Here is a 21,780-nt window from a genome sequence, read left to right on the forward strand (position 1 = left end):
ACTGAAGAAAGTCTTGCCTCATTGAAAAGTGCCTCTGTCTGTTCTTGAAAGGTTGATGTATTGCTGAATGTTTTAGATAAACTACTGCACTGAGGAAATCAGAGTCTGTATTTCAAACACTGCTAAAAATAGGTGCCTTTTTCTGCTGTGAGACTTTGACTACTAGCTTGTCAAGTTTTTAAGATGGGAAAAGCAGTTGCACATTTCTTTAGAAACACAAAAACTTTGTTGAAGATGTTGCTCTGGTTCCAGCTTCAGAGTGATGAAGCAAAGTCTTCAGCTCTTCAGTGTATAAATTTCATAACCAGTAGCCATCACTGGCCACCCTCTGTTTTTATTCAGCTGATGGATGTGAGAACTGAAGCAAAAATGCAAAGGTGACATTCTGAACAGCTTCGAAAGGCAAGATATTTTTTCTGCTGCCTGTTGCAGTGGCATATGGTCCTTGAAAAGGCACCTGCCATGAGTCCAGGTGACCTTGGTTACTGCAGGAAAGCAGATCATGAAGTGGCAAGTCAGCATGATTAAAGATTATTGGGAGATTAGCATAATAAAACCTGCAGGCTCTGTTGAGAAGGATCAGAATGGGTTTAGGATGTTTATAATTTAGACTGCTATACTTGTGTTTTTCTACAGCATGGACACATCTTACCCAAAGGGCTTTGTTAGGCCCATTGATGCTGTTATGAAGCAGGTTAATAATGCTGAAGGATAGCAGCCAGCTAGCTAAATCCTTAAGCATTTTAGATTAAAGTTCTTTAGCACCAAGTATGTAAGAAATTCTAGGGAGCAATTTTAGTGTTTCTTTTTTTCCTGTATTTTGATTACTTTTTTGCCTCCTTTTCTCCTTCAGCCTGCAGAGGGAAGAGCAAATGAAGGTACCTGCAGTGCAGAGGTGGTGGTAGCAGTTTTGCTGCCAGAGGTGGAGCTGCCCTTCAAGTGGATTTGGGGATGGGTTGGACATCTTTCTCTGGATTAAGGGTGCACTAGAAGCATGTGTTACAGAGAAGCTGTTTCCAAGATCTCCTGAAGATGTTTGCAATGGTACATGTGCCAACAGGAATGCTCATCCTCTCTCAGAGAACTAATAATGCTGCAGTGGCTGCAGCACAGACTTGTACAAATCCAGCTTCCTCCCTTTTGCTTTTGCAAATGTGACTGAGTTTCATCTCTGGGGTTTCTTTCTTACTTCCTACAATAAGGACCTGACTTTCCTTCTGCAGCACAGGCACGTGTGAATTTCTGTGGTTCCTTCCAGCCTGGCTGGTTTGTGTTTGCCAGAGTTGATTAGACAAAGTAGTGATTAAGCTCTCCAAATAATCCACCTCCAGTTAATAAAATGTTGCTGGAATCCTGAAAGAGCTGAGAAACATTAGTTCTGTTTTTTTTGTTTTTGTTTTTTGGGGTTTTTTTTGAGTAATTTGTTTAGTCCTGGCCACTATATTCAGGCAAATGTCAGTGATTGTGAAAAGCAAGCTTGATCTATGACTACAAGGTTGCTTGAGCTGGAGGGAGCTGTTAGGCTGGCAAGTGGACAGGATATCATGTGATCCTTGTAATCAAATGAACAGATGCAGCCAGAGGAAAGCTGCAGCTGTTCCTGCAGCTCACAAGCCAAAAGTTAAAATATACTGTTGTGCAAAATACCAGGGCCAAATTCACTGGTCCGGGGGAAAAGCTACTCTTGGAAGATTGAGGAACAGCAAAGCTGAAGTTAATTGAAATAGCTGTGTTTCTTAAATCCAAATTCTTAAATTTGCTTTTGTAAGCAAATTGAGGAGGGGATTGTACAAACCAGCAGTCTATTGTTTTGCATCAGCATGTCAGTTGGCTGCTGGTGAAGCAGTAATAGATAAATTGCTTAGTGATCATGAGAATAGTGCATTGTTCTCAGTGTTTGACAGGCCATCAAAATGGCATTTTAGTGTTTTATAAACTCCCTTTTTCATAAATGGCTCTTGTCTGTTCAGTTTCTTACCAGGCAGTCTTGCAGCCCTAGGAAGGAGGAGATGCAGCTTTAGAATCAACTCCTTTCAGTAGCTGTCCTGTGCTACACCAATCTAGTATTTTCAAAACATGTGAACAGGACATTGTAGACCTCTTCACTGACTACCCGAGTGTCCTTAGGTAATGCCTTGTTGTTGCTGACTTTAACACTTCCCAGCTGAATCTTAGCCCAAGTACAATATTTGCTCTTGAAGAGGGATTAATTATTGAAATCCTGGATGGATGCAACTAGAGACAAGCTTTCAAATCCCCTACAAATTGTCTTCCTTGTTTGTGAAGAGGGTAGTAATTCCCTCTGGTAGATGCAAAGAAGCATAGGACACAGCTGCCTCGGAACATTCATCTTTCTTCAATAATTTAGAAGTTCCTTCCCATCACTGTCCGTGGAAGCTCCTTTGTAATTTCGAACACAGCAAGGTATTTAATGTTATTTGCTGGGGTGTTTCTTTCAGTCTACAGCATGTCTAGTCAGCAACAAATACTGGTCTGGGCTTGAAAAACCTACCTAATTAAAATAGAAATGCTTACTTGTGATATGGTCTGTTTCTAATATCTGCCTTACATTTTTTTCAGCATTCCAAAAAGGCAAATGTTTCCTTTTTCTATGGTTTGTTATCTGCAAATGGGCCCTAGGAACTTTTTTACTCTTGAAGCAGTTTTAAAATGGAAAAGCAAGCTGAGAAATAGAATGGGAGCAAATTACAAGGACAGTCATACTCCATCAGAGCTGGGGTCTGTCTAACACAGTGCTCTCATTCACACAGCTCTGATGGTGAGGAGTGTAAGGACAGGGTATGTGTGGCATCCTCCTTTCCTGATGCTGCTACTCTGCTTCAGAATCTTACAGGTTGTTCCTGGATCCTTGTCCAACAGCTGCCAAAAGCCTTTTTTCCTGTGAATATGTCTAGTCCTGTGACTCAATTCAAATTGGTGATTACCAGAGCCACCTTGAATCTTCTGTTAACTTGGGAAATGCTTCACCTTATTTTAAATTTGCTGTCTGATCATTAACTGGATGCTATTTTATGACTTAAAACAAAATGAAAAGCTAATCTCTCTGCTTTGTGCCATTTAGGTTTGCTGAACTTCTCTCTCTGGATATCTCTTGTGCCCTTGTGGTCTCCCCTTTCTATTTTCCCTTCTCTTCTTTTGTCCACTGCTTCTCTTCCCCCCCTGCCACTTTTCTCTCTCTCCTTCTTTTTCTCCTCCTGAAGAATTTTTATTCCCTATGTTTTATTCCATATGTTTTCTACCCCTCAGGTGCAAGTTGTTCCCTATCTCTAAGTATAATTGTTGCCTTTCTGTGCAGGTGGCTGGACTGTTCTGTCCTTACAGTGCATTCTGCTTTGAGCTCAGTGCTGCTCTGCTCTGCCCATAATGGGTTGCACTGGGTTCTGGTTGAGGAAAATGCAACAGGACAGATGAGCTCTTATTTGGGGATTGCTCTGACTCCTTATCAACACAAACCACCTTTGTAGCTTTTAGAGAGGGCCACCATTTGGATGTGTGAGGGGGTCTGAAACAGCACAGGAGTGCAGTGTTTTACCTACTGCTTTTATCTCATCCACCTATTTTTCCCAGGCATCTGGCACAGGACATTTTGGGACAGAAAATCTTCATTCACCCACAGTCACATCCCTGTCTTTGACCATGAGCTGCCCTGAGTCTCAAAAGACTGGGATTGGTGGGAAGAATGCTGGTTCTCCTCAGAAACAAGTTGTCTTCAGAAAAAGCACCCGTGACAAAGCTGTGAGTACATTAATAATGGGCTTATTTAGGTTTGAGTTTTACCTGTAGTCAGACTGAAGACTTCTTAGAAAGCTCTTTCCTGTCCCCTTTATTTTTTTCTGAAGAAGCATGACCCATATTACCACTGAGTTTGAGGAAATGATGTAAACAGTTTTTAGGGCAAACTTTTCATGTGTTACAATACAAGAGAAGGCAGCTCATGTCACTCTCCTCCCGGGTTGTACTTCTACTGGTAAATGTTTAAAACAAAGCTGTTTCATTGTCTTTACAACCTGACAGCATCAAAAATTGTTAAGTCTACACTTCTTTGTCCCATGCACAAATATTTGTGTTGTACCTTTGGGAGTTGATCTAGATCAGGTCTTCAGTTCTGATGTCCTGCATGTGAATAATCGTGTTGAGTCTAATGGAGGTTGCATGTTTGCTGGAAAAAAAGAAATACTCCATTTTAAATGGAATTGTTCTGATCTCCACAAAATTTATAGCTCTCTGATGTGTGCGTCCCCCTTCCCTCAACAACTACAGACATTTTCTAGTTCATCTGTGGTTATGCTTTCCCCACAGCTGACCATCTACCTGGGAAAGCGGGACTTCATTGACAACATAGAGAATGTGGAACCTGTAGGTAAGTCCACGAGGTTGTGTGCTGCTTTTCCTGCTCTCAACCCTGCTTTTATGTATGTTAATCTTGATTATTTCCCTTTCTTTCAGATGGTGTTGTATTGGTGGATCCTGCTATTCTCAAGGGGAAAAAAGGTTTGAGGTTTAATGCAATGTATGTCTCAGAAATTGTTTGTGTTTCTGAGTGTGATGCTAAGGTAGAACCTTTTTATTCTTTTAAGGGTGCAAACATAACTCTGCCTCAGTGAATGGGCTTCTTATCAATGCAATGTCTGTTACACAGTTATGGGATGAGTAGTCACTGAGTTATGCAAGTGTTGAAATGAGTTTCCATGTCTCCCTGAGGCAGGAGGTGTCCCCGTCCCAGCCTGGCTTCACTGTTATCCTGCTGCATGTTTCACCTGTCCTGTGCTTCTTGCCAGTGTTTGTGTCCCTCACCTGCGTGTTCCGCTACGGCCAGGAAGACATTGATGTGATTGGCCTCACCTTCCGCCGGGACCTGTACTTCTCCAGGGTCCAGGTGTACCCGCCTGCTGACAAGCCAGAGTCCCTCACCCTCTTGCAGGAATCTCTGTTAAAGAAGCTGGGGAAAAATGCTTATCCTTTTTTTTTTACAGTAAGTATTTCAGAAGAGCCTCTGATTCTCTTCTTGTCTGTACTTACCAGGCTCTTGAGGCCTGGTGATGGACTGAAGATGGCAATTGATTGCAAGTTCATGTTCTGCAAGTTGCAATTTTGAGTGACAGGTGGTGGTACCAATGTTTCTTTCTTCTTTCAATCCTGAGAGGTAGAGTGCAAGAAGATCCTAACTGTGCAGTGATCACAGCATTGTGAGAAGTGTTTTCTTAAAAAAGGCAAGGGAATTTGCAATGGCTTTATGCTAGCAACAGCCCCATATATTCTTGCCTTCCCATTCCTGAGGGGCTGGAATACTTTTTACCACTGCCCCAGTGCCAAATCATTTTCCTTTAAAAACTTTGGATCAAATAAGGAGATGAAGAGGTGATGACAAATGACAGCTGACTGCCAGATTCTAACAGGAAGTCCTTCCAGTGCTGTCAGTCATATATCTGTCTTAGTGTTCCTGAGGAAGATTCACATTGTGCATGGACTTTTTTTTTTCTTTCTTGACTTTTGGAAGAAAGGGATTTGTTCATACTAGCCAGATTTCTGAAGGGTTATGTCATTACAATGAGTGATCCCTTGTCTTCAGGACTGCTTTTGTGAGCAGTTTGTTACCTAAAACATCTGTGTGCTGTTGCTTTGAGGCATTTCCTCTTCTTCCTTCCACAGTTTCCAGATTACCTGCCTTGCTCAGTCTGTCTGCAGCCTGCACCCCGTGATGTTGATAAGGTGAGTCCAGTGGGACATTTGTGCTTATCCTGGTTTAGGAAAGTTAGATGGAAAAAAACCATGGGAATTTGTCTCACTTGAGAGTAGGAGAAGCTGATACTGATTTTACTGTGCTGTGCCACGAATGTCAAGAGCTAAGGGCTACAAGTACATGTCAAAGAATTGGAGTTGAAATCCTCAGAATAAGAAAGAGAACCCAAACAAATAGCAGGAAGACTAGAAAATCTGCAGTGTTGTAGCTTCTTTAAGACTATCACATGATTTGTGGTTTGGCTGCACATGAAATGATTGTTGCTGTGAGGCTACAGGAAAGAAAAGGAGACTGAGTGCCTAAAATCTCACAGATTGCTATAAATAACTTGTGTTAAGACCTGCCCTGAATTAAATGCAGAGAAGAGCTGGCTTGTGCATATGTGTAAACAGAAAAAAAAAACCTGTAGTAAAAGTCACTAAATGATTATATGTTCTGAAAGGTTTCTGATGCTGTTAAAAATTCTCCTTTTATACTTGATTGGATGCTTGTCTGGACAGCAGAACTAGGCAATCAGACAGGCAAAGTTGGGATGAGGGTCTCAGAATCTAGTGCAAAAATGTCTCTGTAGAGAATTACCTGCGACTCACGCAGGTGCCCCATGATGCTATAAACCTGTTAAAGCAAAGGTTAGCTTGGCATGAGCACTTCCACTCTTAGATGCTGCTTTTGGCATTCCAAAGCCAACTCAGAAGTTCAGAAACCCAGGGTGGGCCAGAGAGCGTAGCACACTAGCTCAGTCTTGTGATGTGACCTTTCCAGCTCTGGTCTCACAGGGAACCTTTCCAGGAGCAGGGATGTCATCTTTCAGAGGCTGGGATTAAGTCCCATTTATCAGAAGCACTGTAGAACAGGTGGATGTGCCAACACCAGTTGTCAGGGATGTCTGTGACAGTGGTGGGAGGCCAGAGTAATTTGCAGCTGGCAGGAGTCTGACAGTTTCTGGTGTGCAGAAAGATACTGAAACATTGCAGGTGTTCCTGTCTTCTGATCCTGATTTCACAGCTCTCCTTTCTCTCTCTGGCAGACTTGTGGGGTGGACTTTGAGGTGAAAGCTTTCTCAACAGAAAATGTGGAAGAGAGAATTCATAGGAGGTAACAGGATGTGTCTCTCCTCAGCTTTGCCTTAAGGGGATGGGTGGTCCAGTGATGCACGTGGGTTGTTTGTTCAGCTTTGCCCCCCTTGTCAGTAACTTCCTGGGTGTGAGCACATGGGGAGTGCAGAACTCCTGCCTCTGCCAAGCACTGGGTGTCACCGTGCTGTCCTCTGCTGCTTCCCAGGAACTCTGCACGTCTGTTGATCCGTAAGGTGCAGTTTGCTCCGGAGAAGCCAGGGCCCCAGCCTTGTGCAGAGACCACCTGGCAGTTCTTCATGTCCAACAAGCCCCTGCACCTGAAAGCTTGGCTCAGTAAAGAGGTGAGGGGGGGTTTGCCGTGGAGCTGGGGGCATCGTGGTATCTGCAGGCCAATGGGCATTTTGCTGCTTTCTCAGCTGAGACTGACTTGTCCCAGCACTCAAGGGCTCTAATGTAATTTCTGGCAGTGGCTACTGCTAGGGGTGGTTGAACCCTGTTACCAAACACATTTGAAGTCATTGAAGGAGGGGTCATGAATCACTGGGAGGGGTCATCTTCTCCTGTCTGGCCTCTGTGAGATATAATCTGGGGGGAACTAGAGGGGTTTGAGCCTGGAAGAAGTCTCCTGGCTGGATTTCTGAGCATCACATTGTTTCTAGGTATACTACCATGGTGAGCCCATTCCAGTCACTGTCACCATCAACAACAACACAGAGAAAACAGTGAAGAAGATCAAAGTCCAGGGTATGTTTTTACTATTGCTTGGGATTCTTTGATTGCAATAGGACTGAAAAAGAGACAGAATTTAGTGCTTTTAAGAAGGTAGTTGGTGATATCAGGAATTTGACCCCCTGTGTGTTGCTGTTTCTTTGCTGTTCATCAAGTGAAGTGCTGTAGCTTTTTTCCTGATTCTTGTGGTTACTTGTATGTCTTAATTTCAGGCACCAGATTGTCCCCCCTAGAAAAACAGAAGGGGTCTGGCTCCTGCAGTGGACAATGCAGGTGTAGGAAATGTGGGGGAAAATCCAACCTCATTAGGAGGTCAGTGGGAAGGGCTCCCTCCATGTCAGTGTGATGCTCCTGCTAACTGTGAATGTGCCTAGATAACATACAGCTTTGCCTGGTGTTCCAGAAACCTCTGGGAGTGTGAGAAACAGCCACTCTGCCAGCAACAGCGTCATTCCTCCTGAGCAAGCTGAGGGCAGGGGCTGAGCTTCATTGCTGTGCTAGTGTTTTAGATGTGACACTACATGTCTCCATCCCACAAGCTGCAGAGCTGGGGAATCGAGTCTGAAAGACAAAGGATGGGAAAGAGAAAAGGTGGGGAGGGAACAAAATGGCCGAGGCTCCTACAGAACTATAGCAGAGAAAGCTGTTTCAGTGTCAGTCTGTGATGTACTGAGATTCCCAAATATTTTTATGCTCTTTTTTATGCCTCTGTTAGGCTTAAAAAGACCTTTTTGGTCCCAGATTCTCTCTTCTTCAGTGTTTCAGTCAGAATTACCCTGGGATTTTTTGTGTAGGATTGGAGAATATAAGCCATTTGTTACCACAGGCTCTGTGCTGATGCTGTCTCCTGAATGCACATGCATGGGCTGTAGGCACACAAGAGATATCAGGACCAGAGATAAAAGCAGACCCAAACAGAGAAGGAAGAGGGACATCTTTATAATGGAAAGAGAGGATCCCAAGAGACACTGTGGGTTATTGACTTTCTGTTGTCTCCAAATCAAGGCCTGGTGTCTTTCAGGGAAGACAGACTTTGGCTATTGGTGTGCTGTTGGTCTCTGTCCAGGTCAGGCTATCTGCCCTGGGGGTCCCTTCAGGCTCTAAATGGGTGGGGTTTCTGCTTTCTTCACCATGTGTTTCCAATTCCTGGGACTTGGGGTGGGGGCAAGTGTGTTGTTTGTGGTGCATGCACACACCTGAGTGTCTGCTTTCTTCATTCTTCCTCAGTGGAGCAGGTGGCCAATGTGGTGCTGTACTCCAGTGACTTCTATACCAAAGTGGTGGCTACTGAGGAAGCACAGTGAGTGAATGCTCCTGCTCCTTCATACCCTTTTAATTACCCTCATCATCGGTGATGAGAGGTTCTCATACTTAAGAGTCTGGGAGTCTCCTGCTGTTACAGTGCTCTCTTCTCTTACCTCGTGTGTGCCACACCACTCATACTCTCTAGATGTAGTTGGTCTTGTTTTCAGAACAGCAGAGATTCTCATGTTTTTTCAGGGAATGGGGATGTTGTGGAAGAGGTTTGAAGAGTAATTACCTAGTAGACAAGCTTGGTGGTGGTGGTGGAAGGTTCCTAATTGCTGGAAATCTTTAGATAGAGATGCAATACTTTTCTGAAAGGTGCTGCTGTTTGAGTGGAAGTCATGGATTCTGCTTGAGCAAGTGCATTCAATTTCTTCTGGCCTGAAAAAGCCCACAGAAACCTTGAGTCTGTAGATGTTATGGAGAACCATACAACCACTTGCTTCTTTTCACTGTACTGGCAGTACAGCTCTGAACCTCACACTGTGAGGAGGGTTGGGCATACCCAGGTACTTTGTCTAGTGTTCTGCTCTGTATCTTAGGTACATGTTTTCCGTTCAGTATTGGTATTCTCAACTAGGATTAATTTTGTCCAAATTCAGAGCTTTTCAGCACAGAGGATGTGGCCTCAAGTTGCACCTGGAGAGGTGTAGATTAGATATTAGGAAAAATCAATGTGGCACTTAAAGACATGGTTCACTAGTGGCCTTGGCAGTGTTGGCTAGTGGTTGGACTTGATAATCTTAAAGGGCTTTTCCAACCTAAACTATTCTATTATTCTGTGGTTTTTACCTACTTCTCTGCCTTAATGTAAAATTAAGCATTTTCTGCAAGTGCTTGTTTTTCTCTGTTGATTATAAAGGGAATTTTGCTGACTAGATTAGAGGTGGACATCTGTATTGTTGACAACTGAAATTGCACAGATAAATTCCTTTCCATTTGGGCAGCTTTGTAATCTGTTTTGAAATTCTCCTAGTTGGGTGTGTAACAAACCACAGTGTGTCATTTCACTTCTTATTTTCAGGGAAAAGGTGCAGCCAAACAGTAGCCTGACCAAGACACTGACACTTCTGCCCTTGCTTGCGAATAACCGGGAGACACGGGAGATAGCTCTGGATGGAAGACTGAAGGATGAGGACACCAACTTGGCTTCTAGTACTATGTGAGTGGAGTTTTAAATGGTCCCAGGTAGCAGGAGAATTATAGAGAAAAGAGGAGCATGGAGGAGACACTTCCCTCAGGACTTTGTAAAGTTGTGCCCAGATGGATGCATGTAGCACCATCGTGTTCCTTCGGGGTGAACAGGGATCACAGATCTGGAGAGTACCTGAGGCTTGCCTGCCCTCCCACTTTCAGGATGTTCCCCTAGTTCTTGCTCCAGTTGTTGCTATACTGCTGTGCTCACACTGCTTTGTTTTGTCTGGCAGCATTAAGGATGGAATAGACAAGACAGTGATGGGGATTCTGGTTTCCTACAAGATCAAAGTGAAGCTCACTGTTCCAGGGTAAGTGTAACACACTTTTTGCTACATCTGCCTGGAGTTAAGGGAGGGGAGTGTGTTTATGTCATTGATGAGTGAGGAAAGACCAGAACAGTCCACCCCAAGAGAAAGGGCACATGTTATAGGATATGAGGCTCCCTGTAAAGCATAAATTGCCTGGAAAACAGTCTTGGCCTATCCATAGAACTTGTCCTGAGACAAAGGGTTTTTGTTGCTCTCCTTAGATACTACATAACTTTATGGTTGAAGGAGGAACCTCTGGTTTGCATTGCAATTTTTGTTTCAAAGCTATAACTTATTTTGTGAGAAGTGAGGTGAAACTTTGTGTGAACCTCTTATGTTAGCATTGCTGTTGTCCCAGAGCAGAAGGTGGAAACATCTGCCTGAGAGTCATAAACACTGTAGCTCAGGTTCTGTACTCAGCCAGCTTTCTGGGTAAAGCTGATGTTATCAACATGAGCTAGATCCAGGATACAGTACAAAAAACGGGCCAGGATAGTGACTCTTGTTGATGCTGGTCACTGTTTACATTTGTATTTCACTGATCTATGCTTCATTCTAGTATAAAAAGATTTGCCGAAAGCATGATAAAATGCCTGCTGCTTTCTGTGGTCAGCCACTTGCCTTTTGGGTCTTGGAAAAGTGGCCATGCCCAACACTTGGTCAGGAGTTCAAAAACTTAGTCTATTTCTCCATGAGAATGACATGAAAAAGTAAGACTACCTTTTTTAAAAACAAGTTCAGCTGAATTTGTGGCGAGAACAGTACATCAGGACAGTGATTTCAGTAATCCACCAATTACACAGCCTTTGCTGTTTCTTGCAGGAAACCAGAATAGAGAGGCATTAAATATTCTTTGTGTTTCTCCTTGTTTTCTTTTATAGCATGCTGGGAGACCTCACTTCCAGGTAAATGTCATCTTCCTTTTCAGACCATGCAGTCCTAGTTGTTAGTTCATCTCTTTATTCTCTTTTTTTATTTCCATTCCCACCTCCCTAAAAAAAGTAACTGTCCTTTAAACTGTTAGAAGCAAGCAGTTTGTGGTTCTCTTGTGAAAAGGACACTATTACAAGAATGTCTTTTGATTTTATAGAAATGCAAGTACATTCAGCATACAATAAATGCAGTCTATGTACATGAATATGCCTGGGATATTTATGGAAAAATTTGAGCTTAACTTTTTTGAGAGGAAAATTATGATTAGAAAAATATGAAAGAATGGGTGAAGCTGGAGCTGAGGGCTCAGGCTGGCCCTAAGGAGGAAGGAGGCTGAACCAGGCATGTGTGTGGAGTTGTGGATCTGATACATTCTTTCTTCTCCTAAAGTGAGGTGGGCACAGAGCTGCCATTTCGTCTCATGCACCCCAAACCTGAGGAAAAGAACCCAGCAGGTCAGTTACACCTGTTTTTTGCCTTTGTTCATTGACAGGCTCTGGTGAGATCTCACTATTGTAAAGGTTAGAGTGATTTGTGCTACAGGAAACCTTCAGAGCCTACAAGGCTCCAGTGTGGAGCTGTTCTGTGTGTTTGTGTGTCTATATATCTGTGTGTGTGTGTGTATGTATCAACCTCCAGGCACTAAACAGAGAACAGGGATGCAAAGATGGGAGAAAATCGAAAAGAGTCATGTTCCCTTTCATCTTTCATGTATGGAATAGCAGCTCAGAGAACAGGGGTTTGAGGAAGCTCTGCACAGTTAAATCTTATGACTGCAATGCAAAATATCCTACATGAAGGTGTCAGCAATTCCCAGCCAGATTGCAGTATAAGCAAAAAAGAAAAAATCTGATGCAGAAAATACCTAACCCCCATGAGCACTGTACAAAGCCAAATACTTTTAAGCAAAGTGAAGAGGTGATAAAAGTACTGATGAGTCTTGAGTCCCTTTATCTTGATGTGGCGCTTGCCATGGTGTCTCTGATGTGGCCTTCTTGTTCAGCAGTTATCCAAGGTGAACATCTCTTCAATGTTAGGGCTCTGTGTGGAAGTGAGGGACCTCTATAACAGTGTGAGTAGCAAGCCTTGCCCAGGCACCTTGAGGCTTGGGATCAGATGCCAAAACCACAGGCTGTGAGGAGCATCCTCCCACTTCCTCAGGCCCTGGCTGGCTCTGTTCGCCAGTGGTGAGCACCAGAGATTGCAAGTTGCTCACACTGAATCAGAAGCTCCTGTACAGCACCTAAAGCCTCTCTTGACCACCAGACACACCAGCCCTTTCCTGCTGGGGCTGTTACAGATGACCCATCTTGTCCTACTCTCTATACTGGGACAAAGTTTAGTGGGCTTCAAACAAAATCCATGGCTGCTTTTGTGCTCCTTTTTTTTCCCTTTCATTTTCTCTTTGTGCCCAAACTGACTTAAAGCTGATGTTTCTAAGAACATGAAACTTTCATGTGAAAGTGACAGTGGAACCTTTGAGAAGAGTTATCCTGAGATAAATGCTTTGGTTTATACTGGAAGCATTAGAAAGGGGTGATTTGAGTCCTTACTGTGTGAAATTGTTGGAGGAATCAAGTGTGAGCAATGAGAAGAGAGCTGGTGATCCACTCCACATTCAGATGCTCTGGTTGGGAATCAGGCTTTGCTAATTATGGATGTGCTGGAGTGGGCAAAGGTAGGTTTTATCTCTCCTGTAACAGTTGCACTGCAGGAAACTCATTTTCCCTGGGAAAGCCCCTGCTGTGAGCAGTGCCAGCACATTCTCTTGGCACAGAAGTGATGGAGGCTGGGATGGCACTGGTGATCCCAGCAGTGTGGCTGGTGAGGGCCATCTAGTGCCTCTGGGCAGCTCAGGAGCTTTCATGGACACCAAGGAAAGCTTGAAAACTTCTAACAAGGCTCATCAAAAAAAATTTACATTTTTACAGTGGTGGTTTTATTTTTTTATATGACTTTTTCATTTAAATGCCAACAACCCCTTTTTATTACTTTATACTTCTGGCAGAAGCATTTGTAATATGAGGAAAAATGGAAGTCAGGCAATTCTCCCTTCTAAGGCCATTTCAAATGAGGGATGATGTACTCTATACAGTACACTTAAAAGGATATGGGCAGAAGACTTTACAAAGAAAATGGAGACCTGCACAATTTCTCAGATCACTTCCCCCAGCACATCCTCTTACCAGGGTCATAGCCCACATGTTGTTTGCTACATCAAAGTCTTCTAGGAGCTTGCTGTCAGAAGTGTCAGCTATGTTCAATGCATTTTTTACAGATGGAAATACCAGGTTGCTTATGAGCTGAAAAAATTGCAGGTATTTTCAGGAGCTATCCCATGGGAAAGTCCTGCAAATGGTTAACACAGGAAATAAATACTTTCTCTTAAAAACAGATACTCTAACACAACAGAAAACTCCTCTGAAACCTGAATAGCTGACTAGAAAACTGTGCTGGAATGTGGTGTCTGAGCTTATTACAGGGAATAAAACAGTCTCCCATATGAAGCTGGTAAACTGAAATGCTTTTCAGCTTTATTGGTTGGTAGTTTTCCATGCACTGTGCTTAACTGCAGAGATGGAGCTTTAACAAACAGTGTTTGGAGCCTCAAAGGTCCCAAAATATGGAATTTTTCTTTGTTGGCTTGTTTAGCAGCCTCTGCAGTGAGTGTAGGCAGAGGTGCATGCACAGGGAGTTTTCAGATCACTCCTTATCTTCTTCATTCCCTTTTGTTTTTATTGATGAGTCAGTAGTGACCAGTTTGCCTACTGCACCTTCCTGCTCACTTGGCTGTCTTAAGGCATAGCTGGTAGAACAAAGAAATCAGAGCAACATCTTATGGAGTTAAAGCTGGACTGGGATTAAAAAATGCCATATATTGTGATTTATTTTGCAGTGGGGGAATATCCTTTTCTCTGGCCAAGGTGATTTATGGAAGAGGTAAAATGTGTAGCATCAATGCATTTAATCATGTAGGGCTGACTTGAGTACAGAGAACCTCAGAAACACAAGCTTCCTGAGAACATGATGTAATTTTTTCAGGGCCAAGCTGGGGCAAGTGTGAGCAAGTGCTGTGTGCTCTGTTTCATAGCAGATGGCTTTGCTCTCTCTAGCTATCTGTGAGCAAGCTCTGAAGCATTCATCACTCAGTAAACAGCAGGTCTGTCACAGTGCATGGCTATTGCAGATTGCTTGATCTTTCTTCCTGTGCCTGCAGGAGACAGAAAAGAAGCAGCTTGCTATCTTTCCTTCCCTGTGTTCATCGCTTCCTTCTCTTGGTCTTCTGCAAGGCCAGGATTTGCATGTTTCATGTGTGCTGGTTTTGTGACTGTTTCTGGACCCATGTGGCTCACATGTGGTTATTTTTAGGCAAAGCAGCTCCTGTCACATTGGCAGTCTGTCTGTTCTGCCTGTTGAAAAAAAAATGTGTTGAGAACTTTTTCTTTTAAAGATAGATTCAAATGGGGCTGTGTCTCTTCATGCTCCCAACACCTTTCCTGCTTAGCAGTTAGCCCAGAAGTTCCTGCTGACTTTTCCTCAAGGCTGTGGTCTTAGCATGAGTTCTTTGGTCTGGGGTTTTCCTGCCAATCTTCTGATGTTTTACGTTTTGTGGGCCTACATCTTGGACACTGGCCTTTGTTTTGGCTGTTGTTCAACAAATGGCCATTTATCTGCTCCCTGATTAAACTTGCATAAAAGGACTGTTTTGAAGAAACGCAGGAATGCTTTGTCCCTCTAACAGTAAAGCAATACTTTCCCCGTTTTGGTATTGTGACTTCCAGAAATTAGGAAATTTTAAAGCACTGAATGTCTTGGAAAATAACAAAACCCACTCTCTTTTTCTTTTCTCCCCCATCAAGTTAAGAGAGGTTAAAAGCAAGTTTATACTGAAAATTACCGCTTGCTATGACTTGAATTATATGGGATAATTTCTGTGGCTGCATAATAAAAGCTTCCAGGAAACCCTTCCCTGAGAGGATGATGGTATTCTGGACCCTCATCAATCCCCCTCCCATTCCAACCCTCAAAACTATTGCTTGAATGCTAATTAAAAGAAGCGAAAGTCTACCCATTTTCTGAGAATTTTTTTAATATTATAATATTAAATAAGCCACAGGACAGCCAGAAAACTCTGGAGTAGGCCTAACTTCTCCTAGTGTGCAACTGCAGCATGTTAGAGTTAGTGCTGTAGCCTGAAGGTGAAGTGGTGCATCTTTGAATATAATCTTCCATCTGAGGTACATTATAAGCACTTCTCTCCTGCCACACTATCTGTGTATTGACTCAGTAATCATTTCTCTGACAGTTAAGTATATGCCAAATTGAAACAATACCTACCTCACTCAAAAACAGTTTCAAATCACTGGTGGGGATCTTGCTTAGCTTCACCCACATCACTGATATCACTGTTCCCATAGTAAGGAAAGTACCTCCAAGAGGGGAAAGAGAGCAAAAGAATAAAAATTGGAGAAAAAAATGGAATAAGAATGATGTTTTATGTGTTGGAAATTTTAGAAGTTCTAAATGTTTCATTTTAAATTAATGTCAATCAAGCATACATGCCCTGAGACTTTCCAGACTTCATCTTGGCTTCTCTCCTGGTCTGGAGAGATGCCATCAGGCGTGTCTTTACATGAGCCATCCTTTGAGGCGTTTTGGCTGGAGTGGCCCCCTTTGGCACACTTTTAATACTGACTTTTTCAGCAGTGTGTGTTGTGGATGGGAAATCTCCAGGTAGTGAGTTATCCAGTCACTGCAGTGCCCCAGATCCCTGCTGACTTCTGTAGAACAAGGATGCTTTGCTCCCTGACCCAAAGCCATGAGAAGTAAGCCAGTAAAGTCACTATGCCTTCCTAAAATAACTGTGAGAACAATAAAATCCCTGCAAATACAGTCTTCTGCTTATTTTAGGCTGTGCTGAAACAGCTTTCAAGGAATCCTGCTAGTAAGCAGGATTTGTTACAGTGTGGTTACCAAAGATCCCACTCAAGAAACACAAATGCCAAAGGTCTTAAAACCATTTTTAGGGCAAAATGAAATCAGGAGTGTTGCCCCAAAAGCCTTAACCCATCTGAATGAGAGATCCCTGAGGTGTTCTTGTACTTTGACCTCTAATTTTAATACCTTCACGTTTATTGAACAAGAGCATTGTCTTCTCATCTAAGTCTAAGCTGACTTTTTCAATCACAGTGATAGAGGAATTAAACTTGACATCATGTCATGCAAGCACTGTCAGCTCAGAGTCCAGGTGTGTGCACAGATGTCTCCCACAGCTGTGACCACGAGCAAACATAGATGGGAAAATCTGTCTCGGTTCTGAAGGGTTGAGGCCCTTCAGATAGCTTGGGCATCATTGCTGGAATGCTTTTCCATTTGGGAGATTGAGATTTGCCTCATCAGGTGTAGTTATGCACATTTTGAGACTTTATGGAATTCTACTTGTACTGCTGCAAACGCTGCTTCTTGTCACTGCTCTGCTCTGTACATTTTTTGCAAATGTTTTAGCATCTGCTGCTCTGATTACCTGGTGTGTCTTTTTTCCTCCTTTGCTGCGTGCTCATGACTGCAGGGAAGGATGGGTAAGTTTATTTTAGTATTTCACATTCTAGCTACACTTGTGCATTGACTCTTTTAAAAACTCCTCAAAACTGTCCAAAAATCCCCAGCTTAAAATCCAAAGTGAGCAAGTTACTGTGGCCTGACAAATGACTGCTCTGAGTTAAACAGCAGTGACTGACCATGTGAAGATAGATGAAGAGATCATGTTTTGCCTAACAGGGTGTGTTTGTGCTCTATATGTAGAAGTGTAAGGAACTTACTAGGTTTGACCATGTGCCTCTATTTTAGTATAGAAACAATAAGGGTGAAATGTTTCACATTTTATTGCTTGACAAAGCCCCTTGAAAGCTCTAGGCTATTCAGCTAGCTGATCAATGTGTATCTGGAATGGACATGATTCAGTACAGATGAAAAACATCCTCAGTTTGTGCCTTGACTTGCTTTTCATTTTAGCTAGAATAGCACCACTGAAGATGGTGTCTGTGGGAATGTGATCCAAATCACTTTGGAGACAAAGGAAACACTATCAGTCTGTTGTGGGCTTCTGTTGCCTATAGTCTGTGAAAAACCTGTGTTTCATTCATTGCAGTGAAGCAGAGCTGGTATTTGAGGAGTTTGCTCGTCAGCAGCTAAGAAATACACCTGATGAAGAGGACAAGAATTCACCCTCAACTGATGAGTGATTAAAAGAACAGCCTGACAGAGGAGCTGTGTTGCCTGGCTTCAGTTACAAATGTAGAACCTAAGTTTCTAGTAATCTGCATGTTCTCAGGCCGTGCATGGTCTTCCAGGGATCAGCCCTGAGGTCAGTGGACATGACATCAGGAATCTCTATTGCTTATTACAAGATTCACCTTGCATGGGCAAACACAACACCTGGTTCTTACCCAAGCTACCAGAGGACAACAGGACACCTGCCACATCATGACTTCTGCTTTCAGGGCTGCCTAATAAAAAGGTTGGTTGCTTTCCACACTGGTGAGAGCTTAAATGAGTTTATGCAGCCTGCCTGTGACTTTGAAGTGCAAGTGAACGAAATCCTAGCCTGAAAGGCTGGCTTGCAGCCATGGGTGATTCATCAAAGTTTCTCAGAAGACTGTACAAAACTGATTTTACTTTCTTTTGGTTGCTTTTGCATTGATGCTTTACCAAATTCAACCAGTGAATTTTTTCAGTGCTTGCACTGTCCCCATGTGGCTTCTACACTCACTTTCTGTACCAGTAAATGTATACAGGTTGTCTCCCACAGCATAGACAATGCTTATACACAGTATTAGCTTTCTAGCAATATGCTTGAAACCATGTTATTAAAGATGAGATAAATGTGCACTGTCAATGAATTGCTTAAAGTTCCCTACATACAATGCCAAACAGAAATACAAGTCCAGACAGAGTCTGTATTTAATCAAGTTTCCTGTAGGCAACAGCTACAAAAGTGGGTGCAGGAAAATTAAGGAGGAAATTATGGTGCAGCCTTCCCTGAGGAACCTTTCCCAACATCCATCTGCCAGCAGTTGGTTTATGCTCTAAGAAATGAGATTGCATTCTACAAACTTTGTTTTCTCTTGTTGATCTGGATATTCTCATTATCCATGTAAATGTTGGCTATTTTCCTGAATCTCATGTAGGTTTCTGCTGAAGTGAGTTGCATCAGCTAATTACATTTTGCATGTAAAACAACTGGTGTTTTATTTTTCTATTTAAAGCAGAAATCTATTTTTGCTTAAATCTGCTTTTCAGTGTCCCTGGTTTAAATTTCCCTGGAAAGTCTGAATGCAGGGCCCACATTTATTAATATAGACTTACATTTCCCACACTATACTCTGGAAAATAGAATTAAGAACTTCAGACTTGTAACTGTTTCCTTCTGTAAACTGGTCTTAAGATGCTGGAAGCAGTTAATTAAGACCACAGCTTCAGAGTTCCATCAGTGCTCTCCCCTAATACACCTGTTCCTCAGTGCTGTCCATTAGTCACAGGTGTCTCACCTTAGCTTGAATTGCAAGAGGCACAATGTTTGCTCTGCATTGGGTTCTTTGCTGCTAAAGGGACCCAGCCAATTTCAGGTGTTTGTGATCAGGATAATTTGTGTGATTTCAACTTTGGGGGAGGGACAGTTATTTTCACCTGGATATCTGGGAAGGCTTTTCCCCGGTATTTTTATTACTAATTTGTTGCTGGCTCAAGACCACACAGAAGATACAGTAAAGTTGAAGAAATTATTGGTTGTGAGTATGCTGGTCTTGGAGAGCAGGAATTCAGCAAATCCTTTAAAGATCTAAGAGAAGAAGGGGGAACAAGTTTTACTTCAGAGTGTGTATTTCTCCACAAAGGTGTTTCCTTCAGTGTTTCTGGCGACTAGACTGGTAAGTATGGGACCAGTGAACTCAGAGATCTGGTTTTCTTTTCCTTTTTAAAAAAATTATGTCAACTTTGTGAAGGCCCTCTGTTGCTGCCTGACATTCCTCTCAAATTCAGTTGTGGTGATGACTTCTGTAAGCTAAGTGGGACAAAATCACAATGCACTCTGTGCAGTGGGGAGGAAATGGTTGTTAAATGGTTATTAAATCTGTTCTTTTGTCTGGGCTTGGGAAAGCACTTTGAAGACACTATTTGTTCATGCTGGTCATTTGCTCAGAGAGCAGTGAGGGCTTTCTGCTGGTTCCTGCAGATCCCTGTTGTGCAGGACAAGCTGGACTTTTCTCCAGCCCTTCAGGCAGCAGATGCTGACTTCTGTCAGCAGAAAATGGGTCTCTAGCTAGAACTGTTTGCCTTTTATCTTCCCTTTCTTCTGGTTCTGGTGTTACGTTGATCTACCGAGTCAGACCTGTGGCCTGCTCCTCATGTTTGCCGCTGGGGGAGAGCAGATCCAATTTCCTGACTGCGGCTTTGATGTGGTGGGACTGTGTAAAGAGCTGCCAGCTCCCGGAGAGGGATGCGCCCTGGGAGCGGTGGCACCTCTGGACCTGCTGTGTTTGAAGACGGCTTGGAGCAAATGACAGGACGCGTTTCGTGACAGACGCTTTCCCCTCGCACATCTCCGTGCGATCCCAGCGGGAGCGCTCCACTGCCCGTAGCTGATGGGTGTGGGAGAGGCGGGAGGGGGTTACCTGCGAACGGAGCGGGGCCGGGCTCGGCGCGGGGAGCGGTCCGGCCTCAGCGCCCTTCGCGGCGGGGGCTGCGGCATCGCGTTAAATCCTGGGAACGGGGCCGAGCTGTGGCAGGGGCTGGCCGGGCAGGTGGACAGCCGTCAGTGGAGGCGTTCAAGGAGCGAAGGAAGTGGCACTCCGTGCTCTGGTCTGGTTGACAAGGTGGTGTTCGGTTGTAGGTTGGACTCGATGATGTCAGAGGTCTTTTCCAACGCGAATGACTCTGATTCTGTGCTGCGGTAGCCGCGAAGAATGGGAAGGAATAGGGACCGCAGTCCCGGCTGTCGGGCTGGCCTCAGCGGGGAGCGCTGCTAAACGCCTTTGTCCGGGTTCCAGAAGCTGCGGCCGGGCCGCTTTGCTCGGGCGGCTCGCAGGGAGCCGCGGCCGGGCGGCTTTGCTCGGGCGGCTCGCAGGGAGCCGCGGCCGGGCCGCTTTGCTCGGGCGGCTCTTAGGGAGCCGCGGCCGGGCCGCTTGGCTCGGGCGGCTCTTAGGGAGCCGCGGCCGGGCGGCTTTGCTCGGGCGGCTCGCAGGGAGCCGCGGGAGCCGCGGCCGGGCCCGTCCCGTCACGGCGGCCGGGCCCTGCCCCGCCCTGGCCCCTCCCGCCGCCGCCATGTGACGCGGCCGCCGCTGGGGGGCGCCGCGCGCGCGGGGCCGGTAGGGGGCGCCGGGCGCGCCGCCGGTCCGTGCAGCATGGCGGCGGCGGGGGCTGAGCAGACACAGCCGGAGCCGGCCGCCGGCGCCGCGCCCGAGGAGTCGTCGGACAGCGAGCCGGAGCAGGAGCCCGGCTCCCTGCAGAAGCTCATCCGCAAAGTCTCGACGTCCGGGCAGATCCGCCAGAAGGTGCGTGCGGCGGGAGGGGGCCGCGGGCAGGGCCTCGGGGTCCTGGCGGCGCTGCGGCCGGCGCTGCCTCCGCGTTACGCTCGGTGCCGCCGCCTCTCCCTCCCGCCCGGCACGGTCCGCGCCTCCGCCAGCCCGGGCCGCCGCTCTGGGAGTTGCCAGAGACCCCCGCAGCTTCCCCCTGGGGCCTGCCACCGAGCCCGTCCCCCAGGGAGCTGCCGGTGGTCCCCCTCACATCCCACTCCTCTCCCCTCACAACGACCCCTCAGGAGTCTGCCTGTGACCACCTCACATCCGCCAAGGCGCTCCTCAGCGACTCGGCCGTTTCCCCCTTTCCCCGTCGGCTGGAAAATCTTTAATTGTAACAAATGTTGTCCGTGTTAGAAAGGTTTATTTATCCCGTCGTTTTCGGTGACAGCCCAACTACCGCTCCGGGTCCTGCTGGCGACCCTCAACCTCCAGCGCAGAGACCCCCTGACAGCACCCCCAACAGCTGTCCAGGCACTTGTGAACCCCAAAATGCCCCTCAGAGATCCCCATAATTAACTGTTTCTCAGGTGCCCGTTAGCAGCTGTCCCCTAAATCCCCTTCAGTGTCTGCCAGTGCCCCACAAACTGCCCTCAGGGGCTCCTGAAGTTGCCCCCGGTGCCTGAACCTCTCCAGTTCCTCTCCCCATAAGCCTGGCTTAGGCCACCTTCTTCTCAGTGCCCAGGTTCATGCCTCCCAGGGAGCTTTACCCAGCTCAGGGAGCAGTGTGGCCAGGCTCAGCAGAACCCCATCTTACTTCTTTCCTTCTTACCCTCTTTCCCTGTAATATTTTCTTGGAGTCATAGAGGTCAGATTTGGGCTCCTTCTCCCCAGTGCTGCTCCGTTTACCTGGTATTTGAATCCTCAAGGACATCCTCGTCCCATGAAGCTCCATCTTC

At 45.1% G+C, this 21,780-nt stretch overlaps 2 protein-coding genes and 1 long non-coding RNA gene across 7 annotated transcripts in view; 2 read left to right on the forward strand and 1 right to left on the reverse strand.

The window, feature by feature from the left end:
• Positions 1-3,657: 3,657 nt before the first annotated feature.
• SAG (S-antigen visual arrestin) lies at positions 3,658-18,548 on the forward strand. 3 transcript variants are annotated; one of them, XM_021544401.2, is made up of 15 exons: positions 3,658-3,756; positions 4,321-4,381; positions 4,468-4,512; positions 4,800-4,993; positions 5,671-5,730; positions 6,789-6,856; positions 7,043-7,178; positions 7,497-7,581; positions 8,794-8,866; positions 9,896-10,033; positions 10,299-10,376; positions 11,258-11,281; positions 11,700-11,764; positions 16,879-16,888; positions 17,458-18,548. In XM_021544401.2, exons 1-15 carry the CDS (start codon positions 3,658-3,660, stop codon positions 17,549-17,551), a joined length of 1,230 nt encoding a protein of 409 aa, XP_021400076.1. In that variant the 3' UTR covers positions 17,552-18,548. The 3 variants fall into 3 exon arrangements, with proteins under 3 accessions (XP_021400076.1, XP_077641757.1, XP_077641756.1); XM_077785631.1 differs by lacking the exons at positions 16,879-16,888; positions 17,458-18,548 and adding an exon at positions 15,859-16,198; XM_077785630.1 differs by lacking the exons at positions 3,658-3,756; positions 4,321-4,381; positions 4,468-4,512; positions 16,879-16,888 and having other exon boundaries at positions 4,600-4,993.
• Positions 14,207-20,451, reverse strand: LOC110478047 (uncharacterized). The gene is made up of 3 exons (XR_002466690.3): positions 19,979-20,451; positions 15,648-15,739; positions 14,207-14,719 (listed from the first exon to the last, which is right to left on the reverse strand). It is a non-coding gene; the product is annotated as an uncharacterized LOC110478047 (long non-coding RNA).
• Positions 20,452-20,692: 241 nt separating this feature from the next.
• Positions 20,693-21,780, forward strand: part of DGKD (diacylglycerol kinase delta) — a 57,484-nt gene continuing 56,396 nt past the window's right edge. For 2 of the 3 annotated variants that reach the window (XM_021544386.3, XM_021544389.2), the window contains exon 1: positions 20,693-20,857. In XM_021544386.3, the coding sequence (XP_021400061.1) occupies positions 20,708-20,857 (150 nt within the window). In that variant the 5' untranslated portion in view covers positions 20,693-20,707. The remainder of the gene's footprint in view (positions 20,858-21,780) is intronic. The other variant, XM_021544388.3, reaches the window with a different exon arrangement.

This window comes from Lonchura striata, chromosome 10, assembly GCF_046129695.1.
Source record: "Lonchura striata isolate bLonStr1 chromosome 10, bLonStr1.mat, whole genome shotgun sequence".
NCBI classification, from domain to species: domain Eukaryota; kingdom Metazoa; phylum Chordata; class Aves; order Passeriformes; family Estrildidae; genus Lonchura; species Lonchura striata.